General features: G+C 40.2%; 1 protein-coding gene across 1 annotated transcript in view; it reads left to right on the plus strand.

The window, feature by feature from the left end:
* Positions 1–27,311, plus strand: part of LOC114653503 (collagen alpha-1(XXI) chain-like) — a 263,740-nt gene that overhangs the window by 120,143 nt on the left and 116,286 nt on the right. The window contains exons 10-14 of the mRNA XM_051928764.1: positions 1,018–1,071; positions 1,648–1,701; positions 2,850–2,903; positions 3,368–3,421; positions 5,401–5,454. Of these exons, the coding sequence (XP_051784724.1) occupies positions 1,018–1,071; positions 1,648–1,701; positions 2,850–2,903; positions 3,368–3,421; positions 5,401–5,454 (270 nt within the window). The remainder of the gene's footprint in view (positions 1–1,017; positions 1,072–1,647; positions 1,702–2,849; positions 2,904–3,367; positions 3,422–5,400; positions 5,455–27,311) is intronic.

Here is a 27,311-nt window from a genome sequence, read left to right on the forward strand (position 1 = left end):
ATATACAGAGTATACTGTACAAAAGAACAATGCTTTATTTTAGACAGTGCTATGATTTGTTAACTAATCAATGTTGGTTTTACAATGCATAAAGTAACATGTTAAAAAATCAATCTTTAAATATATAATTTCTCTATTTATAAAGAAAAGTCTTTCTAAAATTCCAAAATAAAGAATTCAGAACAATGAATGAATGGTTTTACAGTCTGCATGTTTTTAACATTTGTACATTACCATGTTCTGCTATTTCTAATATAGTTTTTTCTCTTTTTCTAGTTCTAATATAGTTTTTGTTATGATTTGTTAACTGATCAATGCCTATTTTAACTTGCATAAAGTGGCATGTAAAAAACAATGTTTGAATATATACTTTCTCTATTTTATAATGAAAAACCTTTCTAAAATTTAGAGAAAGCTCACACAAAGCTAACACTTTAAAAGGATGGTTGGATTTTAATATACATATATGTAACTATTATTAGTATTAATTATATTTTTCACATTTGTTTCTGATCCTTTGCTTGTTTTGCAATATTGTGCAGACCTTAGTGCCTTACTAAGTGCCTTACTGCTTCTGTGTTCTTGTAATCATAGCATAGGCATTAGACAGTGCTGACATACAGTAATAATGTACATTTTGGTTACAACACAAGTTAGGTCACATCCTACTAAAATTACTCTGTGTGGCAAAAAAGTGATTTTAATATATACATATGTATCTATTATGGGCACTAATCATATTTTTCACATTTATTTGCATTCCTGTGATGCTGTGAAAATGTAAAGAACATATCTCAGTAAGTAATTAGTTTTGTGGGTGTTGTACAATTGTAAAATATACAACTTGTTTTACTAAGTAAGAAAAAACAATATCCAGAAAAAACAGAAGCTATGCTTATTAATATTCATAATATCCAATATACTGTTTGACAAGAATCTCCTTGTATATAGGGACTGTGCTATTTCTGAACACAAAAATGACCATTCATAGCCAATATATCTCTGCTTTGTGTGTAGGGTGCCATTGGAAAACAAGGACTGCCAGGACCACCTGGATTTCTTGGAAAAAAGGTATGCATGTCTTTTATTTTGAACAAATTTTATTAAAACTGATTTGTTTCTTATACAAAAACTGCAAAGGCATCAAAGTCTTATTCTTTATACAGTATTTGTGAGGGCGTCTTTTTCATTTGTATTCCAAACATGATTAATTTTATTAAGGACTGTTTACATTCTGCATTGTACTGTGTGATTTTTAAATACATAGAGAAACATTAAAGCATGATTGTATTAAACCATTTACCGGATTACTTGATTGCATGTATTAGGTTACATGGCAGCAGCACATGTCTCAAAAAGTCAATACTTGTGTGAAATAGTAAAGAATTTTTTATGAGCTTCCATAGTAACATAATAATACCTATCTGAATTTTTTTAAGTAACGCTAATACTGTATTTTTACTTCAATAAAATAACTATTGTGTTAGGGTACTCATTACTTTAGAAATTTATGTTATGTTTTCCAGAACTGATTTTGTTTTCAGTTTTCACATTCGGCTTATCTATGGGTGATGCATTTTTATGATACTTTGTTTTACAATTTGAGGATTGGCTGTTCTGCAAGTATATCTAAAATTTTGATTTTAGGGTGATAGAGGAGTTCCAGGCTTACCTGGTCAAGTTGGCCCACCAGGACCAAAGGTAATAAATATTAAAAGTTGAATTATAAACTTTATATGCATAGTGATTTTGTAGTGCAATTTATAGTAAATAGGTATTAGTGTTTAAGATATATAATTCATAATGCTGTTGTAATACACAATGGATTCAGAAAGTATTTAGACCCTTTCACTATAAATTACATAATACTTTAAATGAAATACTGGTAACTCATGAACTTTTGAATTTCTTCTTCATTAGCTATGCTAAATCAAAACAAACATAAAAAACATTTTATATTAAAAATGTTTACATCAAAATCCACTTCCTTTTGCTTATCCTGTACAGTGGCCTATTTGATTTGATCTAAATAATATTCACTCTTATTCCAGTTTTGATCATAACTACAATAAGAATTAGGTGGAGAAAGATCTGAAAACGTGTTTAAGCTTCTTCATAGGATATAAAACCTACTTTACAGTCATGCTAACAGTAGAATTTGGATTGTTTTTCATTCATTCATCCATTTAAGTCCCCATATTCCAATATATGGGGGAGGAGGATTGTGGGGTAGAGTTGTTCCAAGCCCATTAGTCATAAGGTAGGAACCCACTCATTACACTCTCGGTAATACCTGGCCAGTAATAAGTTACCAGTTATCCTGGTGTACATGTCTTTAGGAGGCAGGGTGTAAACTAGATAACTGGAAGGCACAAGAACACAACAGCCTCACAAATGGTATGCATTAGTAGTATGAATAGCAAAGGAAAACAACTGGTTAAATAGGGAGTGAAGGAATACCCATTTAAAAGTAACTATGTATTAAAGGGACTACAATAACCATGTAAAATCTTTGAGGTAAAATGCTTATAAATAATGGTGTGGTAGCTCCAGAAGTGAGGGTTCTAATTCCATTGTGGTCACTGTCTTTGTGAAGTTTACATGTTCTTGCCTTATCTGCAAATGGTTCTTGAATTTTCATTCCACATTACAAGAAAGTGGGAGAAGTCTAACGTTTTGTTGTACTGGAAAATAATCCCTCATTAATTATATTTTAATTGATTTTTTTACATTTAATACACATGTTACATTTCAAAAAACAATTACAATTATACACTAATTACACAATCTAACAACCATATTCAAATTTCCTCTCCAAATTTTATTTGTTCTAATATTATTCACTGAAGGGACCTGAAGGACTACCTGGGCTTTCAGGAAAACATGGAATTCCAGGAAAAAAGGTGAGAATGTCAATAAAACAACTTTTGTCAAATCTTGAGTGATAAAGATGTCAGTAACAGAGCAAACATTAGTGAAGTGTATTACAAGGTTATAGAAATCCACTTTAAGAGAAACAGTGTATTATACTAATATAATTTCAGTGTCTTTTACACCTGTTGGAATTCAATTCAGTTATAGTGTTATCTGGGACAAGGGTGGCAGAGGCTGCAGGTGTTCAGTGCAGCCAATCTCTTAATCAGCAGCTGGTCTGTGTTTTTTATTAAATGTTTTGTAAACTTTAATTATCTACTCATTAAATAATTTCTGCACTGCTTAAGTGGATTTAAGCAATGTCATTGAATTATAGTATGAATTTCATGTATAGAAAATATTTGGAGAAAATGAGTGAGTTTTGAATATGTGGTGTGTGCATCTGTTCTTTTCAAATCACCCATTGTTTTAAAATTGTTTTTATACTTTGCAGGGTAGTAAAGGTGAAAAGGGTAATCCTGGATTACCAGGTCCAAAAGGCCCAATGGTGAGTGTTGTTATATAACTAAGCATTTATTTTGCTAACTAATGTGTTACAGATTGTATTGAATCTGAAACTGTAGCATGATAGATGTCTTTTAAATTGAGAAAGAGTAGTGGCCAAGTACTAGAATGACAGGTGAGTTGATCAGTAGTTCGGCTGGGTTGTCCCGTTTAATATCAGACCAAAACAAAAGAAATGGACGGTCATCATGGCGTAATTTGCCCAGGCTAGGGAAAACAAAATAAACGAGAATTTTTTACATTTATGTATTTGGCTGATGCCTTTATCCAAGGCGACTTACAACATTTATGATACAACTGGTTACATTTCTTTTGGTTTTCCAATTGGAGTACAGGAAGATCAAGTGACTTGCTCAGGGTCACACAGTGTCAGTTGCAGGATTTGAACACAGAACCTCAGGGTTTGAAGTCCAACGCATTAACCACTACACCACACTGCCTGTCAGTTACAGACAAAATAAACTCAGTTGAAGGTTCTCAGTGGCTTGGGAGATCCATCTTGCAGGTTGTCCGTTAGCCAAGTGATGCTTTCCTTAGGATGTCCCAGGTTCTTAAAGGCTATTTACCAGAAGGGACGGAGTTAAGTGCACACATTGTACTGCTGCTGCAGGGGAGAAAAAAGAGAATACTGTTAGCAATAGCATCCTCCCCCATCCTGGTGGGTTATGGCATACCTTGGATGAGCTCAGGAGGAGATCCTCAGACACGCATGCATGACAGTAGGTTAACAAAGATAACCAAATTTTATGCATATTTTTATTATTTTTTATCTTGATGAGCATTGGTCTCTCTCTTTATTTTTTTCTTGAGTTAACAGAGTGAAAATGGTTCAGGGTTTTTTCAAGAGAATGAAATTCCTAAAATACTAGAGCCAGAAATAAATATGAACTTAAATGTGCAAGCCAAACCAGAAGTGTAAAAGACGTGGGAATGAGTTAAGAAATCTTATTCAAGCTCATGTTCAAAAAACTATCTACACTAATTTACAATATCTCAATATTCTATATCCATCCATCCATTATCCAACCCGCTATATCCTAACTACATGGTCACAGGGGTCTGCTGGAGCCAATCTCAGCCAAAACAGAGCGCAAGGCAGGAAACAAACCCCAGGCAGGGTGCCAGCCCACCACAGGGCGTACATACACACACCCACCCACACACCAAGCACACACTAGTGACAATTTAGGATCGCCAATGCACCTAACCTGCATGTCTTTGGACTGTGGGAGGAAACGAGTACCCAGAGGAAACCCACGCAGACACGGGGAGAACATGCAAACTCCATGCAGGGAGGACCTGGGAAGCGAACCTGGGTCTCCTAAATGTGAGGCAGCAGCGCTACCCACTGCGCCACCGTGCTGCCCTAATATTCTATATAGGTAAGACAAATATAATAAAATAATAAAAGTACCTTTAGTTTGTATGAAACAGCTTGACTATAAGACATATCTCACCTCAACCACTACCACTTAGTTGCAGCTAAAAAGAAGGAAAGCATCAGGAAGATTTTTTCTTCTGTTAGTATTAGTGATATATAAGTATACAGTAGTAATTATTTGTGAAAAATCTGAAATACCATAAAAACATGGATCATGGCTTCCCTGATATGCTATGCCGGCTTGGAAACCTAAGTCATAAAATGTAATGTACAGTAATGTGTCATAGAATTTACGTTTGGCCAAGCCATGGTGATTTTGTCTGATTTCAAAGACCACCTTTTCCATGAGGAAGACTGACATTTACACAGTTCCGTCAACTGTACCATTTACTCTTAAAATGTGAGTGAAAGACACTGTAAAACTACTAAAATGTAATGAAAATTGTATAATATATTTCATTATACCTGAATCAGCTGAATACCAAATGAGAAATTAAGTGACGCAAGTCCAAAATTTTAAACTAGAAAGAGTTCTATAGAAAAAGAAAAACGTTTTGCTAATAGAAATTATATTGTTGCAGGGAGAACCTGGATTACCTGGAAGAAATGGACTTCCTGGATCTTCAGGATTAAAGGTCAGTTATGTACATATATTTAGATGTACAAAGAATTATTTAATTCACAATATTTCCTGAGCCTGTCATTTTATATAGTGTTGTTAACAGCAAGCATTATCACAAAGTTCTTTAGAAAGCAGGCAATTATTACAATAAAATATTCAGACTAAGGTTTTCAATAAAAACTATGAAAATACAAGGGCAGAGGCAAAAATGATCCCAAAATCATGCATGAGACTAGTTTGACAACCCTCAACACTTGCTAATGTAGACAGCCAAGGGAAGAACTTTTTATGAAGAAGTGAGGCTCACATCAGAAGAGAAATAAGGGCTGTACAGAAAAGAATAGGTGAAAAGAAATAATATTATGAACTATGTACAGTGATCAGCCCCTCTCTATTCTGACTTTGGAGACCCTTAACTTGGCTGTGCAAGCATTTAAAGTGACCAAAGAATCCCATTACTCTCAGCTTGTCTTGAAGAATGCAATTTCCTCCTGTACTTTTCTCTCCCTCCCTTTATGCTTCTAGTAAGGCAACACCTATGCTCACAGCCACAGCGTCCAGCACCTGCACTCTTAAGTTTATAGCGTGCTTGCTAACCACATCTACCCTGAGCTTCCCTAAATGTTGTTCCTTCCATTTCAACGCTCATTCTCCATGCAACACATCATCCCATCTCTTTTTCCTGTCCAGGACTCCTCCTGTTTTTTCAATTATCTGTCCACCCTTTTGGTCAGTGACAATCTTTGAGTGTGCTATTAATTGCTTCTGTTTGCAGTCTTCATTTGCATAAACTGGCAAGCCACAAACAGTTGGCTGGCACAATTTGTCTACTGGTTTTGTCTCATAACAGTCTTGAAAAAGTGACACATTAGCATAGCCTCCCCACTACAGTATTATTAACGATAAATAAAATATCATGGGTCAGCTGATTTTCTTTTTTTCTATAATGTCACTAAATTTCACTCAAAGCAGTCAAGCATTTTTTAGATGATTTTGATATTTACTTTTTCTATTGGGGTTGTTTTTACCTGTAAATGCTGATATATTGAAATGTCCTTTCTTAGCAGATACCTACTGTCCTAGATGTACAATCCTTCCAAATTTCATTTTTTAAATTAAACAGGAAATAGTTTTTGTTGATGAGTGAATGACTGAGTGTGTCTGTCAGCTTTGCATTTTATATATATATAAATTAGAAATAATTTAATATTGTATTAAAACTCAACTTTGAAGAATACTGAAAGTTCCTCCTAACATGAAGCAATCTTTTTACCCTTTCTCTGTTTTTAAGCTGTTTTACTTTTACTTTTATCTCACTACATTTTCAGGTCAAATAGCATACTTTTTATTTAATCACATTTTCCAGCAAGTCCTTTTTAATCGTTACACAGACCAAACTATTATAAATTCATAAAACAGACCTATCAGGTGTGTTCTCAAGTTAGGTTATAGTTCAGCATTGCTTAGACACAGCCAGTACAATTACATATAGTGCTGTCACTTTTGTCTGCTCCTTTTCTGTAGGAAAAGATGAAGAATTCCATATGCCACCCGCCTTAGTGCTTTCTGCAAAGGTGTTTCTTTGGAATGTTGTAGTTTGAACAGGCAGATAAAAGGCATAAAGGCTTCTAGCAAAGGCACTGAAGACTGACCAGAAACTAGAATGCTTTTCGACATAATCCTCTGTGTGTTATTTGGCATTGTAGGTATCTCTTTCTCATGCTGTAGGCTGGTGAAAGCTGCATCCATGTGGGCTTCCTTCACTTTAAGCTGGGCCTTTCCAACATAACTGCAGTGCAATTTTCAACAAGTGCAGTACAGGCAAGGGCAGCCTCCACTCTAGCACATGCTCTAGCTGCTGCCACACTCACGTGTGATGTTCTGGATGCTCTCCTGGAAACAGAGGCAACTGACCTGGTTTCACATAGTTGTAGTATCAAGGCTGTTTTCACTCTTTTTGTGCCTCTTTAATTTATTAGGTGTGTTCTACATGTTTCACCTTACTGTCCTTGTCAACAATTTAACAATAAACAAGGCTGTGGAAAAGTGACTTTGGCTGTCTGAAAAATGTTAGCTTGCTTTCCTCAAAGCTGCTTTGTTGAACCAGCTGAAATGCTACTTTTTAACTATTCTACCCCTGTATTTGTGTAGCTTGCAAAGCTTGACAGATAGCTAAACAAGGAGACAAATGAAAAGTCAAGTGTTGAAGCAAAACGAACAATCTTTACATGTACAATGCCTCATTATAACTGTAACTGCAAAGTCCTAACTTTTCTTTCTTTTTAGTCATTCTGATGTGTGTTCAGACCATTGTGTGTGTGTGTGTGTGCATTTGTATTTCTATCTATCTATCTATCTATCTATCTATCTATCTATCTATCTATCTATCTATCTATCTATCTATCTATCTATCTATCTATCTATCTATCTATCTATCTATCTATCTATCTATCTATTGTGAAAGCTGGACCAGACACAGACAGATGGACACGTTGACGTCACCCAACACACGTTTATTTACAATCATATTTATATAAAAGTGCACCACAAACCCCCAAAAGTTCCCAAAGTCCAGGCCACAACACAAATGCCTTTTCCTTCTTCAGGCCACCTCCTTGTCTCTCCTCCCAGACCTCGTCCTTCTTCCACCCGACAAGTCACAATATGAAGGGAGGCGGCCCCTATTATATTCCCCTGGATGTGCTCCAGGTGTGTTCCGGCAATCTTCCACCGACACGCCCCTGTGTGGCGGAAGTGCCGACTGCATTCCCGGAAGCACTCTGGGTGTGCTGTTGCTCTTCCCCCCAGCACTTCCGGGTGTGGCGGAAGTGCTGAGGTCCAGGGCTCCAAAGGCATAGGGGCGCCCCCTGGCGGTGACCACGGGCCCCTACAGGGTTGAGCTTCAAAGCTCTGTACCCGTGGCCCCCATAGCAACCAGGGCGGTCGCCCCCACGTGGTCTGGGACAGGCATAAGCCCTCTTCTGGTCCTCCAAGGCGTCCCGGCCGGGTGGCCCCCCCAGCCACCTGCAACACTATCTACAATAAGTGAGTATTTTAGTTTTGTGTGCAAGGGTGAACTTTGAGCAGCAAAATATTTTGCCTTGGTGAATTAATGGATAACTACTGTACATATGTTAATCTCCCCTCCTTTAACCGTCACCTTATCGTGGTGGAGGGGTTTGCGTGTCCCAATGATCCTAGGAGCTCTGTTGTCCGGGGCTTTATGCCCCTGGTAGGGCCACCCAAGGCAAACTGGTCCTAGGTGAGGGATGAGACAAAGAGCGGTTAAACAAACCTCCTATGAAGAAAAACAATTTTGGACGGCGTTTTCCCTTGCCCGGACGCGGGTCACCGGGGCCCCACTCTGGAGCCAGGCCTGGAGGTGGGGCTCGATGGCGAGCGCCTGGTGGCCAGGCCTGCACCCATGGGGCTCGGCCGGGCACAGCCCGAAGAGGCAACGTGGGTCCCCCTTCCCATGGGCTCACCACCTATGGGAGGGGCCAAGGAGGTCGGGTGCAGTGTGAGTTGGGTGGTGGCCGAAGGCGGGGACCTTGGCGGTCCGATCCTCGGCTACAGAAACTGGCTCTTGGGACGTGGAATGTCACCTCTCTGAAGGGGAAGGAGCCTGAGCTAGTGCGCGAAGTTGAGAGGTTCCGGCTAGATATAGTCGGACTCACCTCGACGCACAGCTTGGACTCTGGAACCAATCTCCTTGACAGGGGCTGGACTCTCTACCACTCTGGAGTTGCCCCCGGTGAGAGGCGCCGAGCAGGTGTGGGTATACTTATTGCCCCCCAACTTGGAGCCTGTACATTGGGGTTTACCCCGGTGGACGAGAGGGTAGCCTCCCTTCGCCTTCGGGTGGGGGGACGGGTCCTAACTGTTGTTTGTGCGTATGCACCGAACAGCAGTTCGGAGTACCCACCCTTTTTGGAGTCCCTGGAGGGGGTGCTAGAGGGCATACCTTCTGGGGACTCCCTCGTTCTGCTGGGAGACTTCAATGCTCACGTGGGCAATGACAGTGAGACCTGGGAGGGCGTGATTGGGAGGAATGGCCCCCCTGATCTGAACCCGAGCGGTGTTTTGTTATTGGACTTCTGTGCTCGTCACGGATTGTCCATAACGAACACCATGTTCAAGCATAGGGGTGTTCATATGTGCACTTGGCACCAGGACACCCTAGGCCTCAATTCGATGATCGACTTTGTGGTCGTGTCGTCGGACTTGCGGCCACATGTCTTGGACACTCGGGTGAAGAGAGGGGCGGAGCTGTCAACTGATCACCACCTGGTGGTGAGTTGGCTTCGATGGTGGGGGAGGATGCCGGTCAGGCGTGGTAGGCCCAAACGTGTTGTGAGGGTCTGCTGGGAACGTCTGGCAGAGCCCCCTGTCAGAAGTAGCTTCAACTCCCACCTCCGGCAGAACTTCGACCACATCCCGAGGGAGGTGGGGGACATTGAGTCCGAATAGGCCATGTTCCGTGCCTCTATTGTTGAGGCAGCTGACCGGAGCTGTGGCCGTAAGGTGGTCGGTGCCTGTCGTGGCGGCAATCCCCGAACCCGCTGGTGGACACCGGCGGTGAAGGATGCCGTCAAGCTGAAGAAGGAGTCCTACAGGACCCTTTTGTCCTGTGGGACCCCGGAGGCAGCTGATAGGTACCGGCAGGCCAAGCGGAATGCGGCTTTGGTGGTTGCTGAGGCAAAAACTCGGGCGTGGGAGGAGTTTGGGGAGGCCATGGAGAATGACTTTCGGACGGCTTCGAGGAGATTCTGGTCCACCATCCGGCGTCTCAGGAAGGGGAAGCAGTGCAGTGTCAACACTGTATATGGTGGGGATGGTGCGCTGCTGACCTCGACTCGGGACGTTGTGGGTAGGTGGGGGGAATACTTCAAAGACCTCCTCAATCCCATTAACATGCCTTCCAATGAGGAAGCAGAGCCTGGGGACTCAGAGGTGGGCTCCCCCATCTCTGGGACTGAGTTCACCGAGGTGGTCAAAAAACTCCTTGGTGGCAGGGCCCCGGGGGTGGATGAGATACGCCCGGAGTTCCTCAAGGCTCTGGATGTTGTAGGACTGTCTTGGCTGACACGCCTCTGCAACATCGCATGGACATCAGGGACAGTGCCTCTGGATTGGCAGACCGGGGTGGTGGTCCCCCTCTTTAAGAAGGGGGATCGGAGGGTGTGTTCCAACTACAGAGGGATCACACTCCTCAGCCTCCCTGGAAAAGTCTATTCAGGGGTCCTGGAGAGGAGGGTCCGTCGGATAGTCGAGCCTCGGATTCAGGAGGAACAGTGTGGTTTTTGTCCTGGTCGCGGAACAGTGGACCAGCTCTATACCCTTAGCAGGGTCCTGGAGGGTGCATGGGAGTTTGCCCAACCAGTCTACATGTGTTTTGTGGACTTAGAAAAGGCATTCGACCGTGTCCCTCGGGGAATCCTGTGGGGGGTACTCCGAGAGTATGGGGTACCGGCCCCCCTGATAAGGGCTGTTCAGTCCCTGTACGATCGGTGCCAGAGCTTGGTCCGCATTGCCGGCAGTAAGTCGAACCCGTTTCCAGTGAGAGTTAGACTCCGCCAGGGCTGCCCTTTGTCACCGATTCTGTTCATAACTTTTATGGAGAGAATTTCTAGGCGCAGCCAGGGTGTTGAGGGGGTCCGGTTTGGTGGGCTCAGGATTGGGTCACTGCTTTTTGCAGATGATGTTGTCCTGTTTGCTTCATCAGGCCGTGATCTTCAGCTCTCTCTGGATTGGTTCGCAGCCGAGTGTGAAGCGGCTGGGATGAGAATCAGCACCTCCAAATCCGAGACCATGGTCCTCAGCCGGAAAAGGGTGGAGTGCCCTCTCAGGGTTGGTAGCGAGATCCTGCCCCAAGTGGAGGAGTTCAAGTATCTCGGGGTCTTGTTCACGAGTGAGGGAAGAATGGAGTGTGAGATCGACAGGCGGATCGGTGCGGCATCCGCAGTAATGCGGGCATTGCATCGGTCTGTCGTGGTGAAAAAGGAGCTGAGCCGCAAGGCGAAGCTCTCAATTTACCAGTCGATCTATGTTCCTACCCTCACCTATGGTCATGAGCTATGGGTAGTGACCGAAAGAACGAGATCGCGAATACAAGCGGCTGAAATGAGTTTCCTTCGCAGGGTGTCTGGGCTTTCCCTTAAAGATAGGGTGAGAAGCTCAGTCATCCGGGAGGGGCTCAGAGTAGAGCCGCTGCTCCTCCGCATCGAGAGGAGTCAGATGAGGTGGCTCGGGCATCTGATCAGGATGCCTCCTGGACGCCTCCCTGGTGAGGTGTTCCGGGCACGTCCAACCGGGAGGAGGCCCCGGGGAAGACCCAGGACACGCTGGAGGGACTATGTCTCTCGACTGGCCTGGGAACGCCTTGGGATTCTCCCGGAAGAGCTAGAAGAAGTGGCCGGGGAGAGGGAAGTCTGGGCATCTCTGCTCAAGCTGCTGCCCCCGCGACCCGACCTCGGATAAGCGGGAGACAATGGATGGATGGATGGATATGTTAATCTGTTTTCCGCTGAATTGCTAAGTGTATGACTTTTATTTACTCTGAGCCATCCTTTTAATTAGTCTTTACATGATTCTGGGGAAACCATTGAAATTTAACAGAATTGACCAATGTCCAGAGCATTTTTCAGTAGAAAACTCAAATTTGTAATTGCCATTTTATTATGTTGTATTAAAGTTAAATTACTATAGTATAATATTAATGCAAAGTAGTTAAATGCATTGGAAGAGAATCAAACGACAACGGTAATGAGTGGGTACCAGTACCAACCTGGTAATTCTGTATAATTGGATCGCAAGCAAAATTTAAAGAAAAATTGCTGAGAGGTGTTTTCAGGCAAAAGTTAAGGAAAGAACTGACAAGGATGGCAGAGCTTCCAGGTTTTCAGCCTTCCAAGCAGGAAGGGGCGGGTCCAGGAGGAAGGACATTGGAAGTGTTCAACCAAAGGATGTTCAATCATTCAGTCTGCAGAGGGAGGAAAAGAGAAAGGCGTTAAGACACAGCTCCAACACCTGGTATAGTGGTAGAATTACAGTCACTAGAGCCCTTCAGTTGTCCCTCATGCACATGTGTGAGACAGAACAGGGGGATGGGGAGTCCAAACTGTGAGGTCATGAGCCTGATAAAGATTAAACTGCTCTACTAAACCGTCATTTTGAGGATGATACATTGAGGTTCTTAAACACTTAATTCTGAGTAATTTGGTAACCTCTCAGAATGTCTCTGAGGTGAAAGGCGACCCTTGATCCATAAGTTCTTCTTTAAGGATGCTGACACAAAGACACAAGGACCCCTACCATTTCCTGTGCAATGTTTTTGGAATTGGCTACTCTTAGGAGGATAGCTTCTGTATATCGAGTGGCATAATCAACCATTACTAATATGTATTTATGGCCATGAGTGAAGGGTTCAAGGGGTCCTACACTATCTACCCCTATGCAATCAAATGGAGCATTAATGAGTGGGATGGGGACGAGGAGCACGGCCTACTGCAGTTGACATTCTGGTTGAAAGCACAGAAATGGCAGACTTCCTCATTGATCCCCATCAAATAAAAACGGAACTCCTAATGGACACCTAGGAGATGGGCATATGCTAATTCACAAACCTGGCGCCGGTAAATTCGCGGAACTCACAGTAAAAACTCCTCCTTGCCCTCATGTTCAGCAACATGATATAATAAATCATTCTTAAGCACAAAGTGCAGACCCAGTGGCATAGGATATGACATTTTTTTGTCCTTCTATCAGAACAACCACATTCAATGCAAACTTTAAGGAATCATTGTTCCATTGTTCTCTTTTTGAAGAGGCTGATGTTTGGTGAAATTGAAAATGTAAGCCTGAGAGGGGATACAGAGTGACCTCAGTGGGTGGAGCAACAGACTGTGATGACTCATCGTCGGTCTCCATGGAAACAACCATGTGAGCCGACGTTACATCACCCACATCATATTGGGTAGCCACATGACCCTGCTCAAGAACCGGCTGCAGTGTGGTGTGGAGACAGCTTGAGATTGGTTTGCACCATCTATGATAAGGCCAGTGTTTCATACGGGGTGGTCCATGCTTCTCCATATTTACATTGCAAGCAGCATCACCCCATTATCACAGGATAAGACAGATTGTGTAAAACAGCCACCCTGATTTTCTGAGTTGTTCCTTAACATGTTATTATACATGAGGTGGACACGTACCACCAAGTTTCTCCATGGATACAGATTAGGCTGGCCGTTCCAGACTCATCATTGCCATGGTAACACGTAACATCACGTAACAATGGAAGTGCTGCTTCCGGAATCAATGAGTGCTGTCATCTTATGACTGTTTATAACAACCACCCCAGTGTAAGGAAGGGACAGGTGATTGGCCATGAAACGATACCACTCACCTCGTAGTCTACTGCAGTCAATCGGCTCACCAAAGCTAGAACAAATCATGGTTTTGTGGTTAACCTTCCCACACTTGCAACAGTGGTGTAGGGCCTTGTGCTTCTCTTTTGGTTTTTCTGATTACTCCATTTCGTAACGGATAGGCTCAGGGCTGGCAACATGCTATGTCTGGGACTTATAACGATAGGCTGTTCTGAGTGCTCAACTTGCGAGATGCCAGGTGTCAATCAAAGGCTACAATGAGGTCGTTGATGGATTTGTATTTCAGCTTCCGGGCTAACTGGGCAAGGTAATTGGGGAGCGTGTTTACCATGAGGTTGCAAGTTATTCTTTTGACCATCCTTTTTGGGCTATGGGTCCATGGCCATAAAAAATATCTGACTCTGCCCCATAGTTCAAATACTTGGGAGCAGTTTGGCCACTTTGGATCTTATTTCTTCTCCCTACAAGCCCTTGCCTGCTGGTCCAGACCAATGCTGTACCTCAGCAGTACATTGGGTTTTAGTTGACCATAATCTGTGGCAAACTGCTCGTCAAGGTTGTAATGATCCTGTTGAGCCAGCCGTCTCAAGAAAAGCACCAGTATGTGCCTCCACTCCATATGCACCCAGTGATGATGGGTAGTTGTATGGTCAAATATTAAAAAATAAGTCTCAGTATTGTCATCGTTGTGTAATGGTAACACTACCTGGGATGGACCCATCAGTCATTCCTGTTGGAGGGCAACACGTGTTTGACTATGTACTTTCACCTCAGTTAGCTGAGTCCATTGTTGCCCCACCTGGACCTTTAATGTCCAGAAACCGTTGCCAGGACCTGAAGAAGAAGGAATGCCACACCCTGTTGCTCCATCATAGCAACAATACCTATACCTATACCAATTAAGCCAATGTAAAAGAATTAAAGGACAATGATAATGAGATGGGGTACCAACCCAGTAATCCCGTATAACTGGATTGCAAGCAAAAATGAAACATAAGCAAATAATTGTAGAGAAGTCTTAGCAGAAATGAGTTCAGGACAGAACTGACAAAGATGGCGGAGATTCCCATTTTCGGTTCTCCCGGAAGGAAGGGAGAGACAGGCATCAGAAGTGATGTCAGAGATGTTCTAGCCATCAATCATCTGGTTTACAGAGGGAGGAAGAGAGAAAGACTTTAAGACACACAGCTCCAACCTCTGATGTAGAATTAGAGTAGAATTACAGTCACCACACTTCAGGTCATCACCATGACACTGATTGCAGTTATGTACTGATCAAAGGCATGATTGCATTTGCATGATTCATTATTCTACAGCGCATTTCTGTAGGAAAAATATTGTGTATTTTTAAACAGTAAAATGTATCATGTTCTCTAGAGAAAGCCTTGTGCCTTCTCATTATTATAAAATGTACTGTACTTTTAATTGTGGTACTTGAGTACTTTTGAATGCAGGCACTTTTATACTTTTAATGAATTATTTTTAATTGAAATATTTCTTACTTCAAAGAAAGTAAAAAACAAAAAAATTGGCAAAGTATCTCGACTCTTACTCAAGTATCGTTTCTGTGTACTTTTTACAACTCTGCTGGTTACTGCAAAACCTGATGCAAACACAGAAGACAATATGACCTCCACCACTACATTAACTGTTAATAGGTCAATCTACCAACCATTCTAACACAGAAGTTACATTGACTTGAAATATGGAATGCATGCTTAAAAATACTTTGAATTTATTGGCTTGTTAAGCTTTTCCTTAAAGTAGCACCAGCGCTGCTGGTAATTTAATGAAGGGTAACAAAAACATGAAAAAAATATGTGGCTTTCTAGCACCAATCAATCAAGCATCACATGTTTGCCTACAGTGAATGACGGATAATCGCTCTGATGATAGTTTATGAATGGCTTTATATAATGTAAGTAGAGACTAGCTAATATTAGCAAACGAGGCAAGAAACATATATCAGTGGTTCTCAAAGATTGGTCTGTGGCTGCAGGTTTTTGTTCCAACCAGATTCCTAATCAGTGACAACACCTGATAACACTGATCTCATTTAAATAGCTGGTATTATTTTTGTTTTATTCTACATTCAGAAAAGCACAGCAGCCTGATTTTTACATTTATAAGCCATTTAGAAATATTTCTGCTTTAGCTATAGATTTAAATGCTTAACTCCCTTTTGTTGATTTCATTATATTTTGCTCTTTCTCTGTGCAGTTTTTCCCCTTCATTGTATCTTATTAATGACACTTAAAAATGAGCAGAGCAGACACTCTGGCAAACAACACTGAATAATCAAAGGCTGCAAGTACTTTAGCATCAGACCCACTAATTAGTAAATAATGGATTAATTAAACAATTAGAACACCTAGAAAAGTAGAATGAAAAGCAAGAAGAAAATATTGTTAAAAAGAAAAAAAATCATTATTCCCATATAACTGCTTGGTACATATATTCTCATTCTCAGAAAGAACCACCTCCCAAAAAATCTGCTCCTTGCTTTTTATCACTGTTCCATCGAGAGTGTTCTCACGTACGGACTGTGTGTGTGGTACGGCAGTTGCACTTCCTCAGAAAAGAAAGCGCTACACAGGGTCGTCAGGATAGCGGAGAGAACAATTGGTTGTACCCTCCCCACTCTGGAACAAATCTACACCTCCCGAAGCCGCAAAAAAGCAATAGACATTTCACAGGACTCATCACATCCTGGTCATTGCCTCTTCCAGCTTTTGCCATCGGGCAAGGGATACAGAGTTATGAAAACTAGGACAAACCGCCTTAAAAACAGCTTTTATCCGAAAGCAATCATGGCCCTGAACTCAAAATAAAACCGTGCCATATTATTCTTCCAATGTGCAATATATACCTTAGGTCAACAAGTGCAATTTGTATATTTATTACTATTCGGTTTGTTATTATATTCTGTCTTTTTGTCTTTTTAACCCTTATTCCTCACACTGAGTTGATTGCACCTTCAATTTCGTTGTTCCTTTGTAAAAGTGACAATGACAATAAAGATCTATCTATCTATCTATCTATCTATCTATCTATCTATCTATCTATATATATATATATATATATATATATTTACCAAACTTAGTTTTCTAATTTCTATATTTTTCCCAAAACACAGAACTTGGGAAATAACAGTTCCTTTAATTAGCCCAGGAGTCCAATTAAAAACAGAAGCTGGTTGGAACAAAAACCTGCAGCCACAGTGGGTCCCCAGGACCGAGGTTGGGCAACACTGATTTATAGCATGAGTCAGTTGGTCCAAAAGGTCACAGTCATTCACAGAAAAATTATTTTTAAACCGCTGATATGTCAGTTCTTTGTATGCATACATATTTCTTTGTAAAAGCCAGGCTGCTTTCTGACATCTGTGCTACAATATTAAGTTAGGTCCTTGAAGAAGAAGTTTAAATTTACTATCATGGAGCACACAGTCATGAATCTCGTTTTTTAAGTATAAAATTTAATTCTGATAGGGGATCTTTAATGTGAGATTCAGCACATTTTGGATTCTAACAGACAAGGTCTGTTGTTTGATACCCTGACATACCTATGGGACTAAAGTTAATTTCTGAGTGTCAGTGACTAATGTCCACTGACCATCACTGGCTGTAGCCATGTGGTTTAGCATGCCCAAAGACTATGGTTCTGCTTGTCGGTTTATAGTGTTTCATCTTCTCATTTCCTTTCCCATTTATTTAGCCCTTGTCTCTCTTTTTTATGAGAACATTACAAAAATTTCAAAGTTAATTCAATATGTGAACAGATTGAGTAGCTCCAATATGGCTAACATATGCAGCAGAAATAAGCTGGAATGCAATCAGTTGTTCTTCAACATATATTTATGAAATTATTAGTTTACTAGCAAAATACCCGCGCTTCGCAGCGGAGAAGTAGTGTGTTAAAGAGGTTATGAAAAAAAAAGGAAACATTTTAAAAATAACGTAACATGATTGTCAATGTAATTGTGTTGTCATTGTTATGAGTGTTGCTGTGTTTTATATATATAAAATACACACACACACATATAAACATATATATACATATACATATACACATATATATACATATCTACATATATATACACATCCACATATCAACATATATATATACACATATATACACACACACACGGTTTATGGGTGATGATTGTTTTACTCTTTTTATGTTTATTTTATTTTATTGTAGAATCAACTCCTATCTGCGCACAGCAGGGCAGCCGTGGGCGGATGCGTATGGTGTATTCACTCCATGTTATCGTGCATTGCGCTGTCAGTGGTATTTTGATAAAAGAATTTGAACAACATATAAGAAGCGTATAAATTATTAAACAGTAAAACATTAACATTTAAGAAGTAAAGTTACATAAAGTACTACTGCAGTGCCTTCGGGTATACCTCATTTTTTGTTTGCCCATTACATGCTTAAATGTATACATTTTTTTGGTGCACCTACCTGAGAACACGCGACATATAACCGAGCGTGGGAGAAGCATGGATTTTAAACACGCGTTGAGTTCATCTGCTGGTCTCCCTCGTGGAATAACTGGTAATGTTTGACTAAAATCTACAGTGAGTAAAACGACATTACCTCCTATTTTTTTTTTTACGATCTCTGAGATCTTAATTTTTTCGGTTCAAGGCTTCATAAGCTCTTTTATGTTGTATGGTGTACTTATCCCAAACCATCATCTTTGAATGTTGCAAGACTTTCGCCTTGTATGTAGATCGGGGTAATTACATTCATTGCATTCCTAGTCTGAATCACAATCTGATTGTATGGGTGGTTACCTGGCACTGTAGGGTTGCCACCCGTCCTTTAAAATACGGAATCGTGCCGCGTTTGAGAATGAAATTGGGCGTCCCGTTTTGAATCAATACTGGACGGGATTTATCCCGTATTTTTTTTATCATTTTTTTTTAAAGCAGCGTCTCATGCAAATCATCCCACACGCATTTTATGAAGATGCCTCCTTTCCTACTTTTGATTGGGTAATACTTGATGTCATCGTTAGTTTGATTGGTGTTTTTAACTGTCCAGTGAGGAGGGCGTGTCTTTTAAGTACAGTCTGCAAAGTGTTGGCACTGAGATGTGGCGTCAGCGCCATAGTTGAAGCCCCTAACGTTGCGGTCAGCAAGTCGGCTAACATCCGCCATGTGCCGTCTTTCAGTTGCGAGAAGCAGATCATAGAATGGTTGAAACTGTTGCCCCTAACGTTGCGCCACGGCGTGTGGTTCGTTTATACCTCGTGTGTTCTCATTAAACTTTTATCTCGCGAATATGTTATTGCAATCCGCAGCGGGAGCGTTTCTATAAACTTAATTTAAACTTACGTTTTACACCGTGCTTTCTTTCCCTTATGAACATGCTTGTATGCTTAACTCGCTCCGTTCTCAATTGTTTAATTAATTTTTTGCTCTTAGCTGTTCGCGGCTCTTCCTCCATTTCCCCCTACTTCGTTCTTTTATCTCGCGAATATGTTATTGCAATCCGTAACGGGAGCGTTTCAATAAACTGATTGAAAATAGTTTTGCATTTACCTTTTTAGTAAAAGGCGAGCTTTTAAGCCTGAGAAATCACCCCGTAAATGCACACGTTTAATTGCACATGTGTTAATATGTATGGTTACACAGTATTAAAAGACAGTGAACAACGTCAGTTACCTTTGTTCCTGCGTTTGATAAAAGGTGAGCTTTTAAGCCTGAGAAATCACCCCGTAAATGCACACGTTTAATTGCACATGTGTTAATATGTATGCTTACACAGTATTAAAAGACAGTCAAAAATTAACGTCATTTACCTTCGTTCCCGCGTGTGACTCATGCTGTAAATCTCTTCCTTGTTTTTAGTTCACGTGATTACGTAGGAGGCGTGATGACGCGATACGTGACTCCGCCTCCTCCATTACAGTGTATGGACAAAAAATATGTTCCAGTTATGACCATTACGCTTTGAATTTCGAAATGAAACCTGCCTAACTTTTGTAAGTAAGCTGTAAGGAATGACCCTGCCAAATTTCAGCCTTCCACCTACACGGGAAGTTGGAGAATTAGTGATGAGTGAGTCAGTCAGTCAGTGAGTCAGTCAGTCAGTCAGTGAGGGCTTTGCCTTTTATTATTATAGATTTGTTAAACCAAAAACAAATTTTGGGGATCTTAAATAAATGATAAATAAAGAGTACAAGGGTAATTTATTGTGTCAGTTCAGGACATTGTATCTTAAGTCTCCTTCAATCAAGGACAATATATCCATCCATTTTCCAACCCGCTGAATCCAAACACAGGGTCACGGAGGTCTGCTGGAGCCAATCCCAGCCAACACAGGGCACAAGGCAGGAACCAATCCCGGGCAGGGTGCCAACCCACCGCAGAAGGACAATATAGCTAGTGAAAATAAATACTTTTGCCTTTTTAGATTCTGGGGTTGCTGAAAATTTTGTTAGCTCGGATTTATTACAGGTAAACACATTGCCTTATAATACAGATAAAACCTAAACTTCAGTGTGGGCTCATTGAAAGTGGTCTTACTGAAAATATATCCTCAACACAGGTGACCTAATTCCTACGTCATTGTTTTATCAAAGTCACCACTGTTTTGTCTTTTGATTTTGCTGACATCTTGTTTCCAGGGCTGTTACTGACCACGTGTCAGGACATTGCATTATTATGACGTCATGTCCATTTTGCTATCAAAGATGGCAGTACCATGGATTCAGTAAGCATCGAATATTATAAACAACTTACTGACTCTCATTTTCAAAAAAAATTGTTAGGGAAAGGCTTCTCTAGTTATATATTTTGACCTCTTAGCCTTGTTACATTTTGGTGTTGGCCATTAGACTTTTTGATTTTCTGGCATTAAACCCTGTTTGTAAAATAACAATTGATTTGTTTTCTTCTCTGATCGTTCATCTTCTGGCCCTTTTTACTTCATCAAGAGGCATTCTGGACTTACAAACTTGATTTTTGTAATTATCCGGGACTCACTGAGTTAAACGATCATTCCTACTACTTTTAAATGGACACAGTTTGACCCTTTTTTGCCTTTCCTCCATTTTCGGCATTATGACAAAAGAATTGTGTTAATAGTTTATATGTCAATTTGTTAAGTTTATTCTTCATTGTGTAACTAAGTTTGCTCTTCCTCATCGCAGTATCATCCCCCGAGACATGATTTTGTTGTCCTTATTTGATAATGTTATAAATGGGATGCACTGATAAAGACAATATTAAATTAAAGAGTGATAACAATGCAGGTATACAGACAGACAATATCTTTGTATAATGTTAACGTTTACCCCCCCGAGTGGAATTGAAGAATCGTATAGTGTGGGGGTGAACCTGCTCTCTTCTGTGAAAAGCACAGGGCGCCAGTGGTGGACCTGCCAATTCTGTTTTCTATGGCAAATGCCAATCAAGCTCCACGGTTCAGGGCAGTAAGCACAGGGCCCACTAGAGAGCATTGGGCCCTCAGACCACCCTCATGAAGTCTGTGTCTGATTGTTTGGTCAGAGACATTCACACCAGTGGCCTGCTGGAGGTCATTTTGTAGGGCTCTGGCAGTGCTCATCCCATTCCTCCTTGCTCAAAGGAGCAGATACCAGTCCTGCTGATGGGTTAAGGACCTTTTACGGCCCTGTCCATCTCTCCTAGAGTAATTGCCTATCTCCTGGAATCTCCTCCATGCACTTGAGACTGTGCTAGGAGACACAGAAAACCTTCTGGAAGTGGCACATATTGATGTGCCATCCTGGAGAAGTTGGACTACCTGTGCAACCTCTGTATGGTCCAGGTATTGCCTCATGCTACCAGTAGTGACATTGACCATAGCCAAATGCAAAACTGGTGAAACAACAGTCAGAAAAGATGAGGAGGGAAAAATGTCAGTGGCCTCCACCTGTTACAGCATTCCTGTTTTGGGGGTTGTCTCATTGTTGCCCCTCTAGTGGACCTGTTGTTAATTTCATTAACGCCAAAGCAGCTGAAATTGATTAACTAATTAGCAGAGTAACCCTCTGCTACTTAACTGACCAGATCAATATCTCGGAAGTTTCATTGACTTGATGATATACTCTGATTAAGTGTTCCTTTAATTTTTTTTGAGCAGTATATATATTGTAGAATAAAGGACAAACGCTCATAAAGTTTTGGGGTGTTTAGCCCTGTATACTGTAAAGCAAAAAATGTCAAATAACTGTAACAAATTGTCAGACACAAAAGGATGGGTGGACGGACATTTTAAAGAGCCGGACCGGAAATTAAGAATGTGGAATGCTGGGAAGGCATGGTGGATGGGTAGTAGACGTCATCAGTGGGGGACCAGAGGAGAGAAAGGAACCCAGAAGTGTTGTTCTCTTAGGTAGTCCAGGTAGGATTATGGCGGCGGTTCTTCGTCTTTTCTACACAGAGAGAGAGAGAGGTTAGTACCCTGCCATTGTCCTCTGACACGACTTGTTGCGATGCACTTCAGGTCCTTAAGCTGCTCCCCATGCGCTCGTACGTGACAATAAAATAAATGAAAAAAAAAAAAAAAAAATATATATATATATATATATATATATATATATATATATATATATATATACACACATGCTGGAATTTAGTATGCACACGCATTAATATGTCATCATGTTGGTACTTCTGTTGTCTTAAATACCATATTTTTTTACTTTTTCAGTATTTTCTGCTATTTTTTGTTTATTCCCCTATAAAATAGTTTACCGACACATCCAAATTAATTCATTTGAGGTATCTGAAAAACTGCTATAGTACTCTGTATATACTAGAGACATTAAATGTGTGTTACTCATTACCTGCCCAAGACTTTTTTTACTTTGTTTTTTGTATACTGATCTATGCTTGTTAATTTTTCAGTTACCTTTAGTGAAAACCATTTGCTTTACATATTTTTATACCTTTTAATATATATTTATTTAACTAATTTTATTATTATTATACAGTAAAACTATGTATGATATGTTTTTTTCTCTATATATACTGTTTGTGCTGATTTTGTGTAAATACAGTAATTACACTTGTATTTGTCTATAAAGATTTGTATCTCTTTTAATGGAGATGCTTTATTTAATTGATATACACCTTAATGCTCCATAGTTTGTTTAGTGTTAATTACTTAATATCAGCCTTATTATAATTTTTTGGTAATTGTATATGTAGTCCACATGTCAGGTATCCAGAAGTATGCTGCAAGCATGCATTTTTTGACTAAAGTTAAATAAACCACTTCTGGAAAATTGCTCATACACAATGGGAAAGAATCTATCTGTCCAAGTGGCACTAAGCACAAAGCAGGAATGGATTACAGATTTTGAGTGGGCACCTTCTCTTACTCACATAGTCACTCAATCACAAGGCAATTTAAAGATGCCAATTAATTTAAGCCACATATCTATGGAAGAAGCCGTAGTCCCTGTACAAAATACCATATAAGTATAGTGAGACATAACACATAATTTAGACAGTGACTGCAGAGAATCACAAACATACAGGCCAAATGAATAAAAAAAACAATACTGGAATTTGTTATATAGTTCCTTATTACCTGTAGGGATATAAACATTGGACTAAGAAGCAAAGAAAATAAAATGTCAATATGGTGTATCACCTTGTATTTTAGCATTAATATTGTACAATGCGCAGCTATACATCATGAATTCTAATATCCATACTCTGCAATTTGTAAAACATTCATCTTTAAATTAAAATGTAGCTTAAGAATGTTTTTTTTGTAGAAAAATAAAATTAAACTTAATATTCATACAACTTAGCGTCCAGTAGATGAATGCAATGATTTTTTTTAAGCGCAGATTAAATTTCCGTACTTTATTTATTTGTGTTTTAATCCACAACATGCCTAATGCATATTTACTAATAGCATTGGAAAGCAATTATCATTCCAGACTGTAGTTGAACCACCACTTATCTGAATGATGTTGCATAGCATGACTCAATAGTGGAAAAATGAGTTTAAAGAAAGAAATAGAAAATGCATTGGAATATGTACTATTTAGCTCAGTAATATAATAACTTCTTAACTCATAAATGCTAAAACATGTCTTCTTTGCTTGATTAATTCTCTGAACCTTTTAATTCTCTACAAGGTTTCCAATTTCTATCCATTCTATCTACCAATGTCATCATGCCTTACAGTGCAAAGAAAAGTATCTGTAGGTAGTTCCACTGTTGCCAAAAAATCAAAAATAAAGTGAGAATACAGAGCATGGTAAATAATTTACTACAGCACCCACAATTCACAAATAATGGCAATATCAGAAATAGGCAACTGTTAGTTAAAGATATAAGAAAACAATAGTTACTTGACAAATCCTTCATAGATCAAACTAGTTTGGAGTAGTTTTAAAGGTGATAACTTTAACACTCGAATCCCTGAAGCCTACTAAAAAAGTTCTCGGGCCACCTTAAATTTCTTTGCACCTGTCCATTAGCGTGTTTTGTTTTGCAAATGTGTCAATCAGCACAAGCAGCCTGCTCGCAGCTCAAGTCGGTCAAAAAGTTCTCCTAGCTCAAGTCTATTTATCTGGGTGTGAGGTGCCTGGAATTGTATAGGGTAAATAATATATTGTTATTTGGAACATATGCATTTCATGTGTGTTCCGTGTCTACATTGATCTGGGTAAATGTAGGATGACAGGAAATGCGAGGCAAGAAATGTTGAACACATAGCTAAAACAGAAACTTTTTTCATGTTATAGTAGTAATGACAAAATTTTGACATGAAGTATATAAAGTGTTAAGACTGAAGTCCAAATATCTATAGCTAAAGTCACTTCAGTACACATGTACTTTGTGAGCATGCCTGTGTCAATCAAACAGAGGAAGCTCTGCAGGCTACTTGTGATTTTATGCTATAGGAAGATAAGTAAATAAATCAAGGTAAATAATATTAAATCTGGCTTTATTTAAGTAACATATAAATGTTTTTATATAAAGAGCATCACAACACATAATCACTAACTGGACTATGCACGATACCGTGGCGAGATCTGTAAGTCATGCTTTTTGGTTGACGGAGAGGTGTGGGGCAGATTGACTGGCAGGATGACGCCCAACCTCTTGCTGCATCCAAATGGTGCCATCTTTTGCCTTTACGCCTTGTACAGCTGTGTTGTTCTTATATGTGAGTGGACGTTTCTTGCGGGAAGGGCTTCTGTTCTCTTTCTCCGATGTAGTACCCTCATCCACATCTGAGTTCACCTCTGTTATAGGAGGTCTTTATTTGAAAACAGCAGGTCAGATGGGGCAAGCGTGAACGCGACTGAGAGAATAACAGAATAAAAAAAAATGCTAAATGTAAGTACCATATATTTACATACATTACATTTACACCGGCTGTTACAGACTCAAATCAAATGTATGTTTCTATTGTATAATAGTAACAATAAGAGCAGCTCACTACTCAAAACGTTTATTTTGGGACAAGGCAAGGGTCAAACCTGCGACCTCTTAATTATGAGTCAGCAGTTCTTACCACTGTACTACCAAAGCAGTCGTGACAGTGAAGTACAGTAACATGATTTCTTTTTCTTTGGTTATAGTCTTGAATAAAAGCGTACTTGTTTTGTTATACTTGTACCTTTTGTGAAAGTGCTTATTTGATATTTGAATTTTGGTCTTATCACATTATACATTTCATGTCAAAATTTTGTTGTTAGTAATATAACATGAAAAAAGTTTGTCCTTTAGGTATAGTATGTGTTCAACATTCAACTTACATAGATCTTTGTAGACACAGAACACACATGAAATGCATGTGTTCCAAATAATGATATGTTATTTACACTATACAGCTCCAGGTACCTCACTCCCAGTTAAACAAGGCTTGAGCTGGGAGAGTTTTTTGCCCCTTTTTCGCTGGTTATGGGGATAGCAGGCTGCTTGCTGCTTGTGCTGATCGACATACTTACAACACAAAAGATGCTGATGGAGAGGTGCGAACGGATTTAAGGTGGGCAGGAATTACAAGTTTTTTCATAGGCTTTAGTAATTCTAGTGTTAAGCTATGGATGGAAAATAACTTTCTCAAACTTAATGCCAAAAAAACAGAAGTGTTACTGGTAGGCCCAAACTGGCATCCAACTTCTGTTTCTATGGATGGTACACTTGTCAAACAATACAATACAATACAATGCAATTTATTTTTGTATAGCCCAAAATCACACAAGTAGTGCCGCAATGGGCTTTAACAGGCCCTGCCTCTTGACAGCCCCCCAGCCTTGACTCTTTAAAAAGACAAGGAAAAACTCCCAAAAAAACCCTTGTAGGGAAAAAATGGAAGAAACCTTGGAAAGGCAGTTCAACGAGAGACCCCTTTCCAGGTAGGCTGGGCGTGCAGTGGGTGTCAAAAAGAAGGGGGTCAATACAATACAATACACATAACAAATCCTTAATACAGTATAAAAATAAAAATTTTACAAGTATGGAGCAGAATTTAACATTAGATGATATCACATTATATGATTTGGATTTGTTTAGAGTCCATTAAGCTGCCTCCCCCATTTGGCCATTCCACAGCTGAAACAGCGCTGGGCCAGCCAATCCGATGAAAGGACCCCTCTACCCCATGATTCCTGTGATCCTCCATCAGGGATGACTTTACCTTAGGCAGGCAAAACAGCTTGGCAGGTGAGCCATGGCACCAAGTGCCACATTTGAGTACCAAGAAGAGAAACAGAATAGGTGAGGTTTAGTAACAAATTATAACTATCATGTTACTTTTGTTTTAGTGCTAATGACTAACAAGAGAGACGCAGTCTGTACAGTTAATCAGCAGCTCTAGTCAGGATATGCTAAACTGAAGTAGTGAGTCTTCAGCCGGGATTTAAAAGCTGAGGCCGAAGGGACATCTCTTATAGTAACAGGCAGACCATTCCACAGTTTAGGGGCCCTGTAACTAAAAGCTCAACCTCCCATTGTTATTTTATTAATCCTTGGAATCATAAGCAGACTGGCATCTTGAGATCTTAATGTGCGCTCTAGTTTGTAAGTCATGATAAGTTCAGACAAGTAAGCCGAACCTTGGCCATTTAATGCTTTATATGTTAAAAGAAGGATTTTGAAATCTGCTCTAAACATAACCGGGAGCCAGTGTAAGGATTTAAGAACTGCAGTTATGTGTTCGTACTTTCTTGTTCTTGTAATAATTCTTGCAGCCACATTTTGGATTAACTGGAGGCTGTATAAAGAACAGTTTGAACATCCAGTGAACACCGCATTACAGTAGTCAATCCTACTCAACATTTTCATCTCCCACACAAAGCGTTTTGCTCACATCTCCCCAGTACTCTCCCAACTTCACTGTTTACCAGTTCCATCAAGAATTAAATTCAAGATTCTGCTTCTCATCTTCAAATCCCTACATAACCTTGCTCCTCTCTACCTCACTCAGCTCCTAGCTCTGTGCACTCCTTGTTGCTCTCTCAGGTCCT

The sequence above is a fragment of the Erpetoichthys calabaricus genome, chromosome 6 (genome assembly GCF_900747795.2).
Source record: "Erpetoichthys calabaricus chromosome 6, fErpCal1.3, whole genome shotgun sequence".
Lineage (NCBI taxonomy): Eukaryota > Metazoa > Chordata > Cladistia > Polypteriformes > Polypteridae > Erpetoichthys > Erpetoichthys calabaricus.